At 40.9% G+C, this 20,016-nt stretch overlaps 3 protein-coding genes and 1 long non-coding RNA gene across 4 annotated transcripts; 1 reads left to right on the top strand and 3 right to left on the bottom strand.

Moving 5' to 3' along the window:
• Window positions 1-182: 182 nt before the first annotated feature.
• atg4b (autophagy related 4B, cysteine peptidase) lies at window positions 183-11,547 on the top strand. The gene is made up of 13 exons (XM_085150147.1): window positions 183-317; window positions 3,222-3,323; window positions 4,403-4,474; window positions 4,568-4,666; window positions 4,769-4,870; window positions 4,965-5,037; window positions 6,023-6,102; window positions 6,426-6,622; window positions 7,748-7,826; window positions 7,970-8,115; window positions 8,599-8,655; window positions 8,761-8,854; window positions 9,219-11,547. The coding sequence occupies exons 1-13, from the start codon at window positions 308-310 to the stop codon at window positions 9,290-9,292; spliced, it is 1,185 nt and encodes a 394-aa protein (XP_085006273.1). The 5' UTR covers window positions 183-307; the 3' UTR covers window positions 9,293-11,547.
• On the bottom strand, window positions 3,163-4,422 carry LOC146491224 (uncharacterized). The gene is made up of 2 exons (XR_014872203.1): window positions 4,319-4,422; window positions 3,163-3,360 (listed from the first exon to the last, which is right to left on the bottom strand). It is a non-coding gene; the product is annotated as an uncharacterized LOC146491224 (long non-coding RNA).
• Window positions 9,007-14,930, bottom strand: dtymk (deoxythymidylate kinase (thymidylate kinase)). The gene is made up of 5 exons (XM_085150149.1): window positions 13,864-14,930; window positions 13,658-13,766; window positions 11,303-11,393; window positions 11,007-11,204; window positions 9,007-10,142 (listed from the first exon to the last, which is right to left on the bottom strand). Exons 1-5 carry the CDS (start codon window positions 14,087-14,089, stop codon window positions 10,017-10,019), a joined length of 750 nt encoding a protein of 249 aa, XP_085006275.1. The 5' UTR covers window positions 14,090-14,930; the 3' UTR covers window positions 9,007-10,016.
• A 123-nt stretch (window positions 14,931-15,053) lies between these two features.
• agxta (alanine--glyoxylate and serine--pyruvate aminotransferase a) lies at window positions 15,054-19,823 on the bottom strand. Its single transcript, XM_085150148.1, has 11 exons — window positions 19,536-19,823; window positions 19,202-19,394; window positions 17,809-17,873; window positions 17,617-17,717; window positions 17,471-17,541; window positions 17,298-17,382; window positions 17,117-17,215; window positions 16,956-17,025; window positions 15,703-15,798; window positions 15,477-15,605; window positions 15,054-15,380 (listed from the first exon to the last, which is right to left on the bottom strand). The coding sequence occupies exons 1-11, from the start codon at window positions 19,692-19,694 to the stop codon at window positions 15,273-15,275; spliced, it is 1,176 nt and encodes a 391-aa protein (XP_085006274.1). The 5' UTR covers window positions 19,695-19,823; the 3' UTR covers window positions 15,054-15,272.
• Between the last annotated feature and the right edge of the window lie 193 nt (window positions 19,824-20,016).

The raw sequence follows: 20,016 nt of genomic DNA, 5'->3' as shown, positions 1-20,016 counted from the left end.
CTCTAAAGACCGTGCCTCTTTAGATGTTTTGACATTCAGTTGGTTATATACAGCAGGGAAATAAGGGTTTCTCCTGAACGCACCTTTAGTGTTTATTTGTGTACGTGAACGCACCATGAAACCGCTTTCCACGGGATGGATACGTCACGCACTCCCGATTGGTCCTAAAGCCGCCACGCCAGATTCGATTGGATATTGACAGAAACGTCCCGGCTGTTTCCGGATTCCGCAGCAGGTTTCTCTTCCCATTGGTCCAGCGTGTCCGAGTGCAGAGAACAACAAACAAGATCGGGTGAAGACCGTCGGGATGGATGCAGGTAAGCGAGATTTTACAGGAAAATATTATATTTTACTCCCTTAGCAATCTCGTTAGAAGTCATAATGACTACAGCATCACTCATTAACACCTGGCGGTGGCACTTCTGCTCTGTCGCTTTGGGATCAGCGTCGCCAGCTGGCAGCCTGCCTCGGTGACGCTAGCTGCTAAAGTGATGACTAAAGCTAACTGCTAATTATCGTTAGCTTGCTGCTACTGTTGCTAAATCTGCGGGATTCCCGCTTTGACAACTTGTGGTGTCATCACAAAACGTTCATTAAGGTGTCGTTTCTTGTGATGCCATATGTTGTTCTAAATAATTTGTCCTCTATAGATCTTTTGACTTTTTAGCTAACGTTTTGTTACGCCCAAGATGAGCATCCCTGCTGATGCGCTGTCACCATCACATCGGTTATCAAGCTGCTGTTAGCCTGACTCTTGTTAATTATGTGGGCAACACGTATTTTTAAAGCTCGGTGGGAATATTAAGGCATGTTAAGATATTTTCTAGTGTCTGATAACAGGTTTAATGGGAGTTTTGCTCCTGTTTTTAATCAGAACTCGGTCATTTATTGATGTTTGTTACTGTTGTGCTGAAGTTTATCTTGGCTTTGAGCGCAGTGTTTCCAGCTGCAGTGAGAAGCCTGAATCTAGCCTGTTATTGTGGTTGGACATTGACCATCCTCATCAAGTCTTTAGGGACAAAAATTAAATTTTATGTTTTTTTGTTATTCAGTTATTGAAAGTCCCTTAACAGTTCCTTGTATCTGCTCGTTTAATGTTTTTAGCTTTTAATGATAGAAACTCCCTCAGCAGCATTGTTAGCACTTGCTCCAAAATCACGGGGGTTAGGCAGAGAAATTTGTGCTCACTTATTATTAAACATCTTGACCAAGTTTTATCTTTTGTGTTCAGGAAGTAACAGGTCGTTACTACCTTGTAACCCACTGTAGAACAAGTAGAGATATTTAAAATCCTTCATTGTATCAGCTATTAAATCTCTTAACTTTTGCAGTGGTAATTTAGAATAACTTCGTTTTATGATTACTAATTTTTATACACATTTCTTTGTCAATCTATTATGTTTTTTTTGTCCATTTTCTTCACTTTATTGCTATTTTGCAAGTAGGTTGTGTAGGTAAGTTGCAAATGAATTGCTTTTTTTTGGATCAGTAAAATTATCTGACTCTGAGTTTAAAGTAAGAGCATGGAGGAATCATTTTCAGGCTGATAGATGAGTGTTTTTCACTGACTCAAGTGGCATGGCCTTTCAAAATAAAGTCCTCTCAATATAAAAGTGACCTCTCCATACCTGTCTTTCAAATATTGATTGACTTGCTGTCTCCAACTTTGTTTCACATTTAAAATGAAGCACCAGAAGCTTACAGGATCCAGATGGTACCTGCTCTTTTCTCCTAGCTCCCAGCAAGGCTGCTACTTCCAGAGTTTAATTCAGCTTCATACATTTTCTTCGTGGTTACTAGCTACTCATGACTCAAAAGGCAGTTTTCTGGTTGTTTTAGAGGGTGTGCTAGATTAAGCTTAGATAGGCTGGTTCAGATTGGGGTTAACTAAACAGGAAAAAAACTTAATTGAGAACAATTTTTTTTAGGGAATTTCGCTGTGTGTGTTATGTAAGCAGTGAGCGATCGTAAGAAACAAATAGACAGTCGTTAACCACATTAACCTGACACTAAACAAATACAGGTTCTCCTGGTCTTGTGGCAGTGTTTTTCTTTCTTTCGACTGTTTCTTTTAGGAGTCCTCATGTTAGATAATCTACCTCCATCTTACACTATGTCTTCCATCCACTTCTGTCACACCAACCATCTCCATGTCCTCTCTCACTACATCCACAAATCACGTCTTTTGTCTTCTTCCTTTTTTTTAGCCTTCCACATCTTTTGCCCATATATCTGTTGTCTCTCAACTGCACATGTCAAAAACCTTCTCAGCCTTACTTTTAGACTTTGTCTCCAAACTGTGACATGTACGCTGCCCTTTTGATGTATGTGTTCCTAATCTCATCCATCCTGGTCACGCCCAATGAAAATCTAGCGTCTTCACATCTTCAGCTCTGCCACCTCCAGATCACCGGTCTGTTTTTTCATCAGTGCCACAGTCTCAAAACCATGCATCTCAGCAGGTCTCACTACCATCTTTTTAACCTTCCCTTTTGTTTTTTCTGCATTTGACATAAACCACTTCAGACACTTCTCCACCCACTCCGTCCTACATGCCCTCCCTTCACCTCTCTTGTGCACTGTCCATTACTTTGGATTGCTGATCGTGTGCATGGCAGGCAGTCTGCAGAAGATTATATGTTGACTTAGAGAAGTTACTGCAAACAAGAGGTTTTTTCCTGTAAAAAGGGAGATTTTCCTTTCCGCTGTCACCAAGTGCTAAATCATAGTGGGTCGCCTGATTGCTGAGATTTTCTGTGTTATTGTGAGGTATTTACCTTACATTTTCACGTGCCTTGAGGCAAGTGTTGTTTGGATTTAGGTACTATATAAATTGAATTGAATGGTTTGGATATTAAGTGCTTAAAGGCTGGACACTGCAACAAATGTGAGCACTTGATTTAATCAGTTTCTTAAAAGCCCCCAAATTTTTGTTCCTGGATGTGGTTTAGAGTCCACTCCAGCAACTAATGGATACTCCATCTGAACTCCCTGAGAGATAGGTTCATGTTTATCAGCTGCAGTAAATGGCCTGTGATAATGCTGGTGATCACCTGACATTTACTGACAAGTCTGAATATGGTCCTCACTCACATGCACTGCACAGCAAGAGATAAACCACCTCAGCTGTCAGCGTGTAAGCTGCCCGAGTTGAGTAGAGTGAAAACAGCTTTATCTTCCCTCAGACTCTTTTTTTTTTTTTTTTTTTTTTTTTTTTGCAGCTACCTTGACATACGACACACTTCGATTTGTTGAGTTTGAAGATTTTCCCGAGACCTCGGAGCCTGTGTGGATCTTGGGTAAAGAATACAATGCACTCACAGGTGGGACTTGAATCTTCTCGCATAAAAATTTCAATACCTATGAATAGGGATGGGTACCGGTATCCGGTGCCATCATGGCACCGGTTCTGACATAAACGGTAGTAACCAGACCGAAAAGCAGCGCGCATTTCGGTGCTTTATTTCGGTGCTTTTTTTTCCTGAGCTGTGATACACTTTCTTCTTCCTTACATTTCTATTGGCGGTTGGCAAACAACTGAAAGGTGCATTACCGCCACCAATTGGTATGGAATGATACACTTTAGATTCTAGCCAATCATTTTACGTTTCGAGGATAGTAGGCGGGTCCAGGTACGTACGTTCTTTTAGAGCAGAGCTACAGATTAAAAATGCCCAAGGCAAAGCGGTCAAAAGTCTGGCTGTACTTCACAGCAAAAGATGCAAACTCAGCAGCCTGCAACAAGTGCTTTAAGCTGATACTGTCAAAGGAGGTCACACTTTAAATCCGATGAACCTAGCCCTGCCAGTGTAGCAGAAATGATGATGGCAGCAGCAGCCGTTCTTCTCTGCGTGAGTAGCTTAATGTTGTTCATGTGTAATTTACGTTGAGTAAGCTAACCGCGTTATTAAATTAATGCATGTAACGTGAACTAGCAAACACCATCATAGCTACATGCGGCTGTCTTCTTGTTTGATGTCAGATACTCCCTTCACCCTGGCCAAAAAGGCTAAAATGACCGAAGAAAAAGTGGAAAACAGCTAAACATGAGAGGTTTTTGGACAAAGTTTGTGTTTTTTCCATTGTTTAAGCACTGCTTCCAGCCCAGAGTGATACCATATATGCCGTATACCTGCAGAAAAGACTAACATTGTTATCTTTTTACAAAAAAACAGCTGAACATGAGAGGTTTTTGGACCAATTTTGTGTTTTCCATTCTTTAAGCACCGGTTTGGGCACCGTTTAAGCACCGGCACCGTTTCAAAAGTACCGGTTTGGCACCGGTATCGGATAAAACCTAAACGATACCCATCCCTACCTATGAAACACATCACAAAGTCAGCCACTCTGTTTTGTCATTATGATGTGGATATGTTGTAATGTGCCGATGTCTGTATTGTAGAGAAAGATGAGATTTTATCAGATGTCACTTCACGGCTGTGGTTCACATACAGAAAAAACTTCCCACCGATTGGTAAGTTCTGGTCTTCATAACTTCTGTCACACGTTTCTAATGTGACCTCTGGCTATCAAAAGGAGTTATGGGTGACCCATGAATCTGTTACAGGGGGGACCGGACCAACATCAGACACAGGGTGGGGATGTATGTTACGGTGTGGCCAGATGATTCTGGGCGAGGCCTTGGTGTGCAGACTTTTAGGAAGAGGTAAGGCGGACTTTATCTCTGCGTGGCACCAACAGCCCGTCTCCAGTGAATAGAAACAAGGGTCGTTTTTGACAGATTCATAACTGACCTTTTTGTTTTCAGATTGGAGATGGGCCAAAGGACAGAAACAAAGAGAGGAGTACATCAGTCTTCTCAACGCCTTCATCGACAAAAAAGACAGCTATTATTCCATCCATCAAATTGGTAAGTAGTGAGCTTCAAACCATTCCAGTTACACCAAGGCTTGAGTGAACAACTTCACAGGAAATTCTTCTTCTGTTCTTATTAAATGCTGCAGCTCAAATGGGAGTTGGAGAGGGAAAGCCTATTGGCCAGTGGTATGGACCAAACACAGTTGCCCAGGTTCTAAAGTAAGTACAGGAAAGTACCACAAGGGTCCATTGTGGACTTCACGCAAACACACAAAGCCAAAATGAGCAAGAAATCCCCACATTTTGAAAGCTGGAACAAAGGAATTACTGGCTCTGTAAATTAAAGATTAAAGCTGTGCTGTGCAGCATTTTTGTGAGCAAACAACAGTTTTTGTGTTCAGCATTTCTCTTAAGCACACATTATTTGTGTCTTTAAGGCCTAAAGCATTTTTAGTGCATTTCTGCTGCTCTCAAGTTTATGGGGTAATTGTTGACTCCTTGACAAATCTGGGATCCACCTGTTGCTACTTGTTGGACTTTAATCCATTAGCTTTTTCTGCTCATTGGTCGGCTATTTATGTTCATTTTTCAGACATTTATCACTACTGCAGGAAAATCAAAAAGAATCCTGGTAAGAACAGGAAAAAAGAAAGCTGAGTAAAAACCCCCAATGAAATATCCCACTCTCATATCACTTGACCTTGAGTTCAAGGTCACCAGTATTTGTACTGGTCTGAGAAAGTCCTACATCGACTTGTTTTGGAGATATCTCATTCACAACTTTGGTGTCCACGCCACTTGCCCAGCGGGGTGTCATCTATACCCCATAAGCCTTTTATGTCTGAGGGGTAACTCGTATGGATGTAAAAGAAAGCGCTGATTCGGATTGTCAAAAGTGATGCTGTCAGGAGCTTGCTGCTAAAGTGAATTACGGTGCTGTGACATCACATATAGTCTCAGAATCGTATTTCACGCTAATCAAAACACAAAAATGTTAGAAACACGGAACCACCATGTTTTGAAACTTGATGAAAAATTTCCTGTTTGCCCCACGAAATTTACATTTTTGGGCTGCACTTCCATCAGACTGACTCACAAAGCTCCCAGTGGATCAGGAGGTCCAGAGGGTGGGCAGTTCTCGAGTGTTTCGGAGCGCTGGGGTAAAATTAAAACGTGTGACTGTCCTGTGCTGTTTTGCTTTCAGGAAGCTGGCGGTGTTTGATACGTGGAGCAAAGTAGTTGTACACGTGGCGATGGACAACACTGTGGTCATCGAGGAGATCAGTGAGTGCAGCTATGTTGTAACTTGGTGTTTCTTTCATTAGCTTAACTTGCATAAATGTCACTGTGGACTGTTTACACAGTTCCTGTTTGACCAAATCTAACAGTTTCTGTGTGTAAACATCTGCAGATTGATATGAGTCTCTGCAAAGAAACAAAGTTCATCCAAAGACAGAGTTATGCTGCTACTTAATTTACCAGTAGAGGCATAACTCTACTCAGACCTAATTTGTATCTGGTGTAGTTTTCCTTCACTGTATTGTAATGGCAGCATGGTCGACAGTAATCTGAGTAATTTTCTGGTTTTTGTGATCATTGTTCTGTAGAGCGCCTTTGCATGCCCTGGCTGGATGCTGCAGGAGCCTATGGAGAATCGGAGGGAGTTGGGGAGCTTAATGGATGCCTGGAGGGAGCGTGTGCTATGGCTGAGGAGGAGACGGCGCTCTGGAGACCTCTGGTACTGCTCATCCCCCTCAGGCTGGGCCTGAGCGATATAAATGATGCCTACATTGATACCCTCAAGGTGAGAAACTAGCATGTACAGCATAATGACACAACTAATTCTGTGAGTAGTTATGACCACTGTATCATGAAAAATGAGCACTGTCAGTGCAGATGTGATTTGCAAAATGGGAAAAATGACAGATAACCACAAAGAAGTGACATAATGACAAACTGTAGAATGTGAGGCATTTAGAAATCAGAAATCCAATACTGTTAAGGAGAATCACACATGAAGGAAGTAGCAGTGCAGAGACCTTGGAAATCAATGACACTGAGCCCAGACTACAGCTGATATAACTGTTGGTGAATTAAAGTGGGCTCAGGCAAAACTATTCTAAACTACAAAATGACAACCAATGAGAGCAAATGATACAGTTGACTGACACGCAACAGCTTGGTACACACATTTACAGACAGTTACCTAGGCAACTGGAGCCTGGAGCAAGTGTGACCAACCACCAGTCAGAAAGTCACGCACAATGAGCAAAATGCTTTGTCTTTGGATGCTCTTTTATTTTAGTGACCAGGAAAATAACTATTTAAAAGTTACCACAGTCTGAGCATGTAGTGTCCTCGGCTTTTCAGTCAGATAATGGATGTAGTCTCCGTGTGCCTGACTTTTATCCGTACTAAAATTCGAAAAGGGTTGTGGGTAGTGCAGATGTCTGTTTGGGAACAAGATAAATAATTCATCAGCAGTGCCAAGATACAAAAGTGTTCAAAAGCAGCTTCTGCTAATTTAAATCTCTATCCACTTCCAGAATTACAAGCCACTTCCACAGATTCAATAGTCTCAGTGCTGTAGAATTTATGTATGCCACAACTCCAGGCACAGCCTTCCACTGCCCGCTTCTCAATCCCAGCGTCTCTCTAACACATGAAGTAAAAAGCACATCTCTGTTCAGCTGAAACGGAAATAAAAAGCTTCATTATTAATTTAATGACCCCTCATGACTGACAGCATTATGAGATCAACAATGCAAGAACGGTACCTGAATAAAACTCCCGGTACGTTATCATAGATTTTAATTTAGTGAAAGGGATTTTGAGGAACCATTCAGTGCCAGCATGGTGTATATAAATATATATAAGCCAAATTCAGCCACAGCTGGGGTGAGATAAACCCTCTTGTCTCTTTTCACAGCAATGCTTCATGCTGCCTCAGTCCCTTGGTGTTATTGGGGGAAAACCCAACAGTGCCCATTACTTCATTGGTTATGTCGGTATGTCTAGTCTCTGTGTTTGTGAAATAAACTGTGCATTCTAAACAGCTCATGTTCATCATGTGATTCTTTTTTTTCCTTCTCTTCTTAAACACCTTCATTAAGTTACCCGCTTGGGTCTGAACACTTGTTTTTGTCCCCAGGAGAAGAACTCATCTATTTAGACCCACACACCACACAGCCTGCAGTGGAGCCGTCTGAAGACAGTCAGGTCCCCGATGAGACGTACCACTGCCAGCACCCACCCTGTCGCATGCACATCTGTGAACTGGACCCATCCATCGCAGCGGTAGGACTGCCAGGGAGAGTTTGACAGTGCAGAGCTCTTAGAACAGTCTTCGTCTCTTAGACCAGCGGTCCCCAACCTTTTTTTGCGCCACGGAGCAGTTTATGTCTGACAGCATTTTCCTCCGTACAGTAAAGAGGATAATAAAGGGGAAAACAGATTACCCACTAACTAAAAAAAAGATCCATAGCTGAACCTTCCATTAGGTTAACAGATGTTAACAGATCTCATCCCAAGTTTGTCCAGCATTTGTTGGAAAGTATGAAAGAGTCTGATAAGGCAGTGGAGGCATGTAAAGAGCTAGTGGAATAACGACGGGCTTGGAAAAAATGTCATACTGTGTCCAGATGCTGCTAAAGACCTTTCAGAAGTGCCTCCGGCTGATACAACAATCAACAGAACAACATATCAGATGACACACAGGCTGTTGTGTGCAGATATGAATATTAATAGTTAGACATAAATGTGTTTTCTGTGCTCTTCCAGGGTTTCTTCTGCAGAACAGAGGATGAGTTTGATGACTGGTGTATGCGCATAAGAAGGGTGTGTCTCTCTCTGTCTGTAACATTAATTTTTGTTTATTACAACTTAATAAAGGCATCGCTGTGTTTTTGGAATATCGCAAAAATAATTGTCCTCGTCTTGTAGCTGTCCTGCAACAGAGGGACCCTGCCTATGTTCGAACTCGTAGACAGCCAGCCCTCTCATATGGTCAGCGTGGACACCCTTAACCTTACTCCTGGTAAATATACTGCAAATTATTTTCTTAAATATGCTAAAAACTAATTCAACTCTGTGAGGGGAGTGTTGTAGCTACTCTTTAGCTCTTTCTTTTGGGAGGAAGAGGACGTTTTGGTAAGAAAAGTTAGTTTTTGATGGGTGTTAATTAAAATGTTTGGGGTTTTTTTTACCCCCCTTTAAGAGGGGGGCCAGTGGCAATAATGCTACACTGATTGGTTGTAAAGCTCACCAAACAAGAAAATGCATGACAGCAAGGAAGATGTGTGAATCCCCTCTAAAGATAAATAAAACACTGTTTCTGGTGTCTCAACTCACAGAGTTAATAAACATGAATCTAAATTTTTCTTTAAAATTTTCCTTTGCAGATTTCTCAGACTCAGACAGGTTGGAACGATTCTTCGATTCAGAGGACGAGGAATTTGAAATCCTTTCCCTGTGACGAACATAACGAACAATGATTTGCTGTTCTCGATGGCGGACGGGAGATTCACCGTCTCTTCTCTGAACCAGAAGGGAAGCCTGAGTGAAGGAACATGAACTGGAAAACTCTTGAGCCAGTCCAGCTCCAGTGGTGTAGTCAGTGTGTGGCACACAGCCTCTGAATGCTCCATCATTGAGACTGCCTGAGGGAGGGGAAGGAAGGGGGTGGAGGGGAGCTGTAGCAGGAGCTCAGGATAAATTCTGTATGCACATCTTCACATACACGTGTTTCCATTTAAGTCTTAACACTTTTAAATGTTTCTTCTGAAGTGATATGGTGCCTTTCCCTGACTCCATTAGTAAAATTGCCATAACAGTTTTATGTTGTGTAGAAACACGGTGCGGTCATGATGCCCACGGCTTACGCGGTTTGTCACTAATAACTGACGTCTGTAACAGCCTGTAACGAAACCAAATTTAGTCAAATCTGAAGACAAGTTGTCTTAGTTGTATCCTCGCCAAGTCTGAAACATATACACTCATCCATTGGAAGATTATTTATTTAATCAAAGCAGTATATAGGCAGGTGACAGAACAATAGATATGTAAAAGAATGAAAAAAGCAAAAATAAAAAGAGCTGAATTTCAATTTGTATAGCTCTCTTGACTTGTATAAGTGTGGGACGTAATATTTTACTCAAGTAAACGTGTGGGATAAAGTTTGTGGGGTGCAGGAGAGGACTCTAGTTTTTAAGAGTTTCACTCCAGAGCTCTCCGAGCGGCAGGTTCTGTGCTTTGTTGATGGCATTGAGGCTGTGGGCTGTGATGTCTTTGTGAACATTTTCAATATTCTGTGCTGCATCAATCACCTGAGGAAGAAAATTTCAATAATTAGAACAAATCGGCGACTTTAGTCTTTTTCCAGATAGTTTAACGTTAATAACATGCAATGAAGAGACTGTGGAGGTGCTTTCACACAGGAGGCAGCATTGGACACCGCTGCCACAGTTCAGCAAATATAAACTTGGACTGCCCTAAAGTAGAAAGAAGACATCCAGCAGACAGAGTGGAAAAGTTCATATCAGAACCACAGGAGGAAAAGACTTCCTTGGAAACGGGTTTCTATCCAAATAGATGCAGCTGTGGAGTTTAACAGTAGTGAAGCTTTGCCTGTTTAGCTCTTTGCTCTGCAGCTCGCTGATTCTAGTAGTGAGCACAGCTCGGTGCATGATACATCCTGTGTGAAAGCCCCATAAGAGAACCTCAGACTGCTTTCATAACTTTGTAAAAATGAAAACTATCCAAGAATTCACATTCTGAATTCTTATTTCTAGAACAATAAATAACACTAGGCCCAAGATAAAGTATGATAAAGCATACTCATTGTTCACAGTATTTATTCATTTCAGTCTCATTGCAGTGCAAGTCAAGCTTTATACTGCTCTCACTAACACCTGTCAGTGTGGAGTGGACGAACACAGGTGAAGTAAAATAACCCAGGAGGTGGTAACATGATACATTACTGTATGTGATTGCACAGACTGATCAGAAAAGGGAAGCCAGTGCAACTATAAAGACATGAAGAAAAGCTGTTGGTGTCGCAGGCATGAAATAGAGTTTAGGTGGTGCTTTGCAGCTGACAGGTGGCACCTGATCACACAGATATTGGCCCGATGCATCCCCGTTTTAAACATCCTGTCGGAATAAATCTTCCATTCAGGCTTCCCTCATACCTGCCAGTTTACTGTCTGATCCTTCATCAGCTGTTCAAACCGCTGTTGCACTGTTCTTTGGAAGACGCTCGTCTCGTATCTCTCTTGCCCAAACTGTCCTCTGAGAGCAGCCTCGGCTGGGTTCAGCTGCAGAAACATTACGAGGTCTGGCTTTGGCAGTCCCACATCAGGCTGCATGCACCAGTCCAGGCGGAAGCCCTGAAGAAGACAAAAAAACCTCCATCTGTCACGCTCGACTGCATGTTGCAATACCAAACTGATGGATGGAGTTTGAAAAGCAGAATAAATGCACTTACCGGCTTAGCGCTGGTGAAAGCAACTCCAGAGAAAGCATACCTGTCTACAACCAGATTGATGCCTTGCTCCAGCTTCTTCTTCATTAAAGGCCTGTGGGTTAGAATCTGTTAGGCTGTGTAAAGACTTAAAGGAAATGAAACATAAATGTCAGCACATTTGATACAACCAGCAATGTTTGCTGTCGTGTTTGCCACTCAGTCCATTTGCACTTAAAAAACTGGAGAAGGAACCAATGCAAATAAAATTTTTTAAAAAAGCGTGAAACTGAACTCACCACTATGCACTTTTAAGGACCTGTGATTTATAACATTCATAGCATGAAGAAAAAAAATGAACATGGCTTATCTAATTGTACTAAACTTGCTGTAAAAAAAATAAATCAGCTGATTCTGAGGTGGGAAGCACTAACTGATTTTGTCATAGAAGGATTTTACTTTTTAGGAAACCTTAAAAATGTGATATTGATTTAGGAAATATTTAGTTGTGCATCAATAAACAGCTAGTCCTCTCAGCCATAAGGCTCAAAGCCTGTGTTACAGGGTCTCAAACCATTTTAATTCACGTGCCACAGGCAGCCCAGTTTGATCTCAAGAGGACCAAACTGCTACAATTATCTGCAAATCATGACTTTTCTTTTAGTAAATGTACATTATTAAAAAAATTTAAAAATCACACGTAATAAGCTATTGTTTCATAAAATTTCCAATGAACTTTCTGGGTCCTTTAAAAACTAACATCTGAGTTTTTCTACACAAAAAAAAATGCTACTGAAATAAATTAAACAAAGCCATCAATACAAATCACTGGGTTTCTGCTTTGTTAGCGTTTTTCTCAGAATTTGTCCCTTCATTTTTTAAAAAGAAAGACAAGATCAGAAATCTTTGCTCCCTCTTCATCCACCCGTTTGTCTGCTTTAGGTTTTACACCTGACATTAAAACACTCGTCCAGCTGCTGATTACACTGTTGGGTTTTATTAACCTGGTGTCTCCAGTTGAGCCAGACCATTAGTGTTTAGGCACATATGCAGGTGTTACATTCTGTAAAATGCATTATATATGATTAAAATAAGTCAACTGCAATAAGTATACACCTTTCATATAAATATATTCTATAACTTCACTATTTTCTTTAGCCCACATAATTATATATTTCAGTTACATAAAACATAGCCTATATAATAAAAATTAATGTAGCCCAATAACTATAAAATCCACAAATCTACAGAACATGGGGCGGTTAATTTCCAATCACAAGTCTAACTTACGTTTCACAGTCATTTTTATATCAGAAATAATCAGATTGTTTTGTGCTTAAATGTAAACAAAATGCCAGAAATCTGCACTGTCATGAACACATTTATCACCAAACATTTAAACCTAATATTTCATGTTTTATTAGGTTAACCCTCTGGGGTCCAGGGTATAACTACCATTTTTGACTACAGCTTGATCCTTTTTTTTTTGCCTTGCTTAGTTTGGTATTATTATTTTTAGCACAACCTCACATGTCTGAATTTACAGTTATTTTTTCATTGCTATAGTGTAATAATACATGTGATCTAAAATCACAAAAAATATGAAATCAGTTTATTTTTTACTGTAAAAACCACAAACATGTTTAGTTAATTATTTTCATAACTTGAAATGCAAATATAAATTGTACATTTTAAAAACCTATGCACAAATTTTGTAAACAAAGACATATACAACTATTTAGCTAAAAATGCAGCCAATGCATCGGGCGTTTTTGTAAAACAATTTAAAACTACCAAAATTTAAAATCCAAAATTTCCCATTAATTCTGATGAAAAAGTGAAATATGAAAGGTTGAAGGACACAGGTCATCTCAATCAGATGTCACACAAATTGATTGTGCCAGTGAAGTAGTCTGTCTGCCACATAACACCACAGGCCTTAACCCTGCAGGCCTGACAATATGCAGTATATTCAGTTTTAGAAATTATATTCAGTGTTAATTGTAGCTAGGCTCAAGGTGTTAATGCTAGCTTCTTTTAATAAACAACACTGTCATATGCAAATAGGGTGGCACCCCTGTAGATCCGCCCCTGTTTAAGACTGCATGAAGTAAACCTAAAGCACTGAAAAGTCCAAACATGGACTGCTTCCCATTTTCTCTGTATCATTCCTACTGTAGTGCCTGTCATCAGAGTAACTTGGGAACGTGTCACTTCCTACATGTTAGCTCGAGGATCAGTCCACTGACACTGATTTGCAGCCAATAGGAAGCCGACCTCAGGAGACCTTCTGATTAAAGGTACTGAACACACCTGAGATTTTCTTTCCACACAGATTTTCATTGGCACATATGTTCACACTAACGTAGAGAGTCTTACACCATCTCCCAGCGGTTTGCAGAGAATAACAAGTGCACCGTGTGGTCCTCCAAATCACTCTTGTTCTCCAGGTAAGCCCCAATCAGCTGTCCGATCGTCGTGGTCCTGTCTGCATGAAGAAAACCGCCCCGGGACAACACGTCAGACACGTTAAAGCCAGAGAAGAACTTTAAGCTCCTTCGGTGAAAAACGGAAAGCATTCTCACCGGGGAATCTCATCATCTCAGCCGGCCTGCCGCTCTGCTGCAGAGCTTGAACCAGCTTGCTGCACTGCGTGGTCTTCCCGGCCCTGTCCACCCCCTCCAGCACGATGAGCGCTCCTCTCTTACCCGCCATCTCCGACCACTGTCCGTCAGTGCTGCGGTGAACGTTGCAGAAACCGCGAACAAACTGAAGCCAAGCCCTAGAAACAGACCTGTGCCCTATCACCATTTACCGCCTTTTCCTAAAACAAAACGTCAACAAGGAAACACAGTGACGCACTTCCTGTTTCATTTCGTCACGTTTCAGCCAGCCCATTAGCTCTCCGACTGCTGCCCTCTACCGTTTACCCATCATCCCCCTTCACAGATCATTTAGATTTTGCCTACAACACCGTGTAAATACTCCGTCAGTCTGTTTGAATTAGACTATTCAAAAAAAAGCAAAAATGCAGGAAAGAAAACTCCTACAACTGTTCCAATATCTATGGAAAACTGCTCTCTACTTCCTTGGCTGTACTTAGAACTTCATACACTTAATCACAAGCAACGGTTATGCTGAATAAAACATGTTTTATTAGCACAGGGCAATTTACTGGCTGATTCACCTGTGAGTGTGCAGTGTCCCGAAGTTCGCTCTCAGATTGAACCCCTGTCAAGTCTGTCAATTCAATTTCATCAGAAAATCTCAACAAATCACAACAGCAATCTCCTTGATATGCTTTATATTAGAGATTGATTTATATATACGGCGAAATAAGATGACAACCCCTTCTATAAGAGTTGGCGTTGACTCTCCAGGTATCTGGATGTCGTTTTAAAAGATATTCCCAGATTTGGTGTTTTGATAATGGTGGTAGATAGCAAAAAGACACAAAATGTCCCATAACTGTTTAGTTGTTTTTTAGAGCTGGAGGTCATAAAGACTATATATTTTTATTGTTTGCTATCCCTTTTTTGTCCCTTTGTGTCCGGTGGCATCCTGGAAGGGAACACTCCCATCAGGATGAAGGTGATCACTTAAAACTAATTCCAGCTAAAGGTGATATTCAACACCTTTCTTTTTCTGATAGTATGGAGGGAAATAATCTGTTTCACTCCCTTTGACACGATGAATGAAATGAATCATTAATTCTTAGTTAAATAATTAGGTATATATATATATATATATATATATATATATATATATATATATATTAAATTATAGCCTATTGATACGTTGGTTTGTTTTGTGAATGAACACAGCAAAAACAAAAGACCATAAAGCAGATGGGAGGGGGTGGAATAGGTTGTTTCCCAGAGACTGTCATGACAAGTTACTGTATTGTTAAAAATGGCCAATATTTAACTGCACAACACATGAGCACCAGATTTCATCCTTATGAGAAAATGATCTTTACAGCATTAGACACGTGTTACACTTTGCTCTTGTGACAGTGTTTCAGAGCATCTTTCAGTGCTGCCAGCACCATGTCGACGTTCTCCCTGCTGCTGTTGCATCCCATCAGTCCCACGCGGAGCACCTGGAAAACGACAAAAACATCCAATGTAAAACACACAGGCAGGAACAAATGTGTTTGGATGATGCATATTGGCACTCGATCATCATGTTCTCCTACCAAACCAACTGATGGTCCGAGCCCCCCAGAAATCTCCAAATTGTGTGTTTTCATTATGTAGCTTGTGATCTCTTTCCAGTCATATCCATAAGGAGCAACAATTGTAGTGACTGTTGGCAGCCTCAGACGCTGTAACAAACAGCTCATTATTTAATCTTATATAAGAAAGAGCTGCAAGCTTGATGTAAATTCCCTTACAGATTATTATGATTATTCTAAAACTTACCTTTTCTTTGACAAAAAGCTTGAGACCCATGCTCTCCAGGCCAGCATGGAAATATTCGGCTACCTTCAGATGTCGTTCCCATGAATTCTCCAAACCCTTAAAAAAATTGAATTATAGAATTAAAACTAAAATATTCACAGACAATTCGCAGACACTAGGGAGCTGCAAGTCCTTTACTCATCAACCATATCTCAATTTTCAGAGTACTGATCACAAAAGTGTGCTCTACAGCTGTGCTGTGAAGCTGCATGTTCAGCTAAATTCTAATGCTGGATGACATGAATATTTAACAGGGGAAAGTGTTTCATGTTCACTCTTAGACTAGTGTGTTAGCACTTTTCATATTAGCATTAGGCACACAACACCAAGTGTGGTGGGAATGTCACATTGTTGGTATTCCAATCAAAGCTGTGGATAAATTAATTTTGGCCTGATAACTGTTGGAGACTATAGAAATATAACGATCCTAAAGTTGGTAGGATTAATTCTCTGAACAGGAACATCAGTACAAGGCTGAAATATTTTAGCCTGCACAAAAACCAAACATTTGTTCACTCATTATTTAATTAACTATTAATGAATTCATACACTACCGTGTGGCTGTTTTGACAAATTGCCCCTGACATCAACACTCTTGGGATCACTTAACCAAGTAAACCCCTCCACCATGGATCTAGACAGCTGTGGTGGTTTGGGCATCTAACTACAAAAGCCACTTCCCTCTCCTCACCTGAGGAGGTGGCTGGGGGCTGTCTGATCATACCTGCTTAAACTCCTGTCGTGCAACTCAGACTGAGATAAGCAGGATAATAGATATTTTTTTCCCCTCTATGGGATTCCCAAGGCAGTTACTGAACCACATAGGATCCAGCTGCTTAACTGGAGCTTAACTGTGTGGGCCATAAGAAGTGCTCAACTGGTGGGAGGTGTCTGCAGATTCCCTCAACAAACTGAGTTCTGCATCTGCTGCAGCTGGACTAATTATTCTCTCTTTTTTGATTCAAGAAAAGTGAGGGGTCTATATGTTGCGTTCACTCTGCAGCTCATCTGTTTAATAAAAGTCAGGATTTTAATTAAAAATGTGACATTTCCTTAGTGACACCAAATGTTTTAGCTGCAGTGCTTTTATCTCAGGTTTCCACAGAGGAGATACGCTCTGTTTCCATTACTGTATTCTGTGCTTCATTAGTTAATTGCATAAAATGTTAAAACTGCAGGCTCATGAACCCTTTTAATTGCTAGACATGTCTCACCTCTTCAACAAGGACAGACAAACTTTCCCTCAGAGAGTAAAAAGCAGTGACAGGACCTGTGTGGTGATATCTATGAAAAGAGACAAAGCAATACCAAATGATCTTAGTAATAGGTTAAAAGTGAGCCTGAAACACGGTCCAATCTGCAGAGAAAGTCTTACACTCTTGATGGCTTTCCATCACATCCCCAGTAGTTTGCCAGCCAACTCAAATCCAAGTAAAATGACACGGGCTTTGTCCTTCGGCTGAAGATTTTTTGGCTGTGGATAAATTTACCTTTAAATACTTATGGTACCCTATTATTCTGAATGAATAAAAATGATAAAAATGTGCAGTTCTTACCATGCTCTCTCACTGAAGGAAATTGGTGCTGTACCTGGTGGGGCATTCAGAACCTTTTGGGAGCCTGTATATAGGATATCTATCTCTAAAAGTACAAACATCGACAGAAAAATCCATATATATTATGTCATAAAATAAACACTGGAAACATCTGGCAGGATTTTTCAGTGCACCTTGCTGGTCCATGTAAACAGGGGCTCCTCCAATTGATGCCACAGAGTCAACAAGAAACAGGCAGTTATACCTGCAAGCAAATCACAAAACACCTATATCATCTGTCTAGCTGCAGATGTGGTGATTGCAAAGTGCTGTGTCTTACTTATGGCACAGCTGTCCGATGCCATCTAAAGGATGCAAGACTCCCGTAGAAGATTCTCCGTGTGCCACAAAGAGCAGCGCAGGCCTGTGTTTGGATAAAGCCTGCGGTGAGATAACAGTCTGATTACACAAGTGGCAGCAGTGACAGAAATGATTAAAGTAGCCTGATAACTGGAGCATCAGGAAACAGTACCTTTTCCATCTCTTCAATAGTGAAGCAGCCACCAGGAGGAGCCACTATAGTGTTTACTCTCGCACCTGTAGGTTTGATACACATGTTTTTTCTTAATTAACTGGTTTTTTTTAATTACACCAATGAAAGCCACCTTTAAAAGACAGCAGCAGTAAGCAGACTTAAATCACACCTTTCTTGGCTGCTACTTCAAAGCACATTGTGCGCTGTCTGTCCTGCGTGCTGCACAACAACATTCAATATTTAGTATTTACTGCTGTTTACACTTAGCTAGATTAATGCGATGGTGTTGTGTATAGTATGTTGCTTTGTTTTGTTTTTTTTGCTTGTTTTCTATTCTTTTTCTCTCAACAGGTGATCCCGGAGATATTTTTTCTTCCCCCCTTTCTCACTGTCCCTCTCCCCTTCTGTTTTTCTTTTCCTTCCTCTTTCTTTCTCCCTTTCCTATCCCTCACTCATGTCTGTCCCGTCTGTAACAACTGAAAATAAAATAAATAATAAAAACAAAGGTCGATCAAATGGACCAATACGGCAATGCCATGATGATCCATTTGGCAAAATAAATCCATTGGGTATCCTTGTTGGTCTTCAGACAACAATTCTGATGGCTAAAGAACCAAATGGGACAGGCGAAAAAAAAAAAAAAAAAAAAAAAAAAGACAGCAGCAGTAATACTCTGTAAATACTCTGGATTTAGAAAGTTCGAAAGATATACATAAGATCATTAATTTTTTTTTCCTTTAGGGAATTTTACAATGATATAGTACTCTTGTGAAAAGACCTATGGGAGTTTATTTATTTATGTTCCACAATGCTTTGTTATTTTCCTAAAAGTCAGTATAATGCACTGCCTGACATGTTCGTTACTGTGGACGTGGCCACTGTAGTTTCTTTTGAGTGAGGCCCACTTGCTCCGCCATGCTGCAAATACTAGAGCAGCTAATGAGTATTCACCATAGACTGCATATATGGCTCATGGTTCCCTTATTGTATGACCTCAGTAAAAACCTTTCTCATGAGATTATAGGTTCAGCTGCTAGCACAACATTAAGTTAATGTTTTAAACAGCTATGATGGCGTCTGTGAAAATGTTCAGCTTGACTTGCAGTGTGCTTTGGTGTCATGTATGTTGTGCCTGTCACAATTTGTGTAACCTGGAACTCACACAATGGCCCGGGTCGAGGCACAGTTGCGTGAGAGAGACAGTTTCTTAGGCGATTTCAGAGATTAGCAGATGGCACACATAAACTTTGCTGTACATTTGGAAAAGGCGTGAAAGTATTCCACAGCAAAAGCTCTTTTTGAACAGTGCCCATCTGTTGTAGGAAATTATATTTTTGAATTTGGTTATCTTCCAGGATTTGTTAGGTACAAATGATACAATGAGCCTTACCTATCCTCTCTGCCATCTCAGCTGCTCTCTCTCCCCAGATTCCATTCACAGCTACAAGCACACTTTCCCCAGGCTCCACTGCATTGAAGATGGCGCACTCCATAGCACTGTGGCCGGTGCCACTCACAGCTAGAGTCATTTTGTTTTGAGTCTGGAACATATACTGGATCCCACTCTTGATGTCGTTCATTATCTGTAATTGAAAAAGGGCCGGGTTTGGTGAAACGAGTAGCGATCTATCTGATGTTAGAACCATTCCCAATCTTTTTCTAGCACAGACAGCATGCAACCCAAATATAGATCCTAGTCATTGGTGTTAAACCTTTGAAGTTACCTCGAATATCTCTGGATGCATGTGTCCAATGACAGGGTTGGCACCGGCCTCCAAGATCCGTGAAGGGACGTTTGAAGGTCCTGGTCCAAACATGTGACGATAGGGAACAGTCAGAGGTTTCTGCAGGCATTTTGGTGGTGGTACAGAGATGGACGACATGTTCCCAGCAGTGTAACAAGAAAAACAAAACCGCAAAGAGCCGTGGAACCAGAGAAACCACACCTCAGCTTAACACACCTCTCTTTCTGACCAGTGAGCACCACAGGTCAGAAGACCATCATAACATGTTCTGCTTTTATCTTTTTCTTCTTATGTCAACACCTGTTGGTCTCTCTGCGTAACGAGCTCATGTAGTTTGATGTGTCCTCATTTTTCAAGATAACCAAGTGATCCAGCATGTCCCGAGATGTTAATCATTGACCACCAACTGACCAGAGTCTCAGGTTTAACTATTAAACTGCAGTGTTCCTAAAACATTAAC

This window comes from Neolamprologus multifasciatus, chromosome 23 (genome assembly GCF_963576455.1).
Source record: "Neolamprologus multifasciatus chromosome 23, fNeoMul1.2, whole genome shotgun sequence".
NCBI classification, from domain to species: Eukaryota; Metazoa; Chordata; class Actinopteri; order Cichliformes; family Cichlidae; genus Neolamprologus; species Neolamprologus multifasciatus.
The sequence above is the reverse complement of the archived record's forward strand: the minus strand, read 5'-3'. Positions and strand labels throughout refer to the sequence as shown.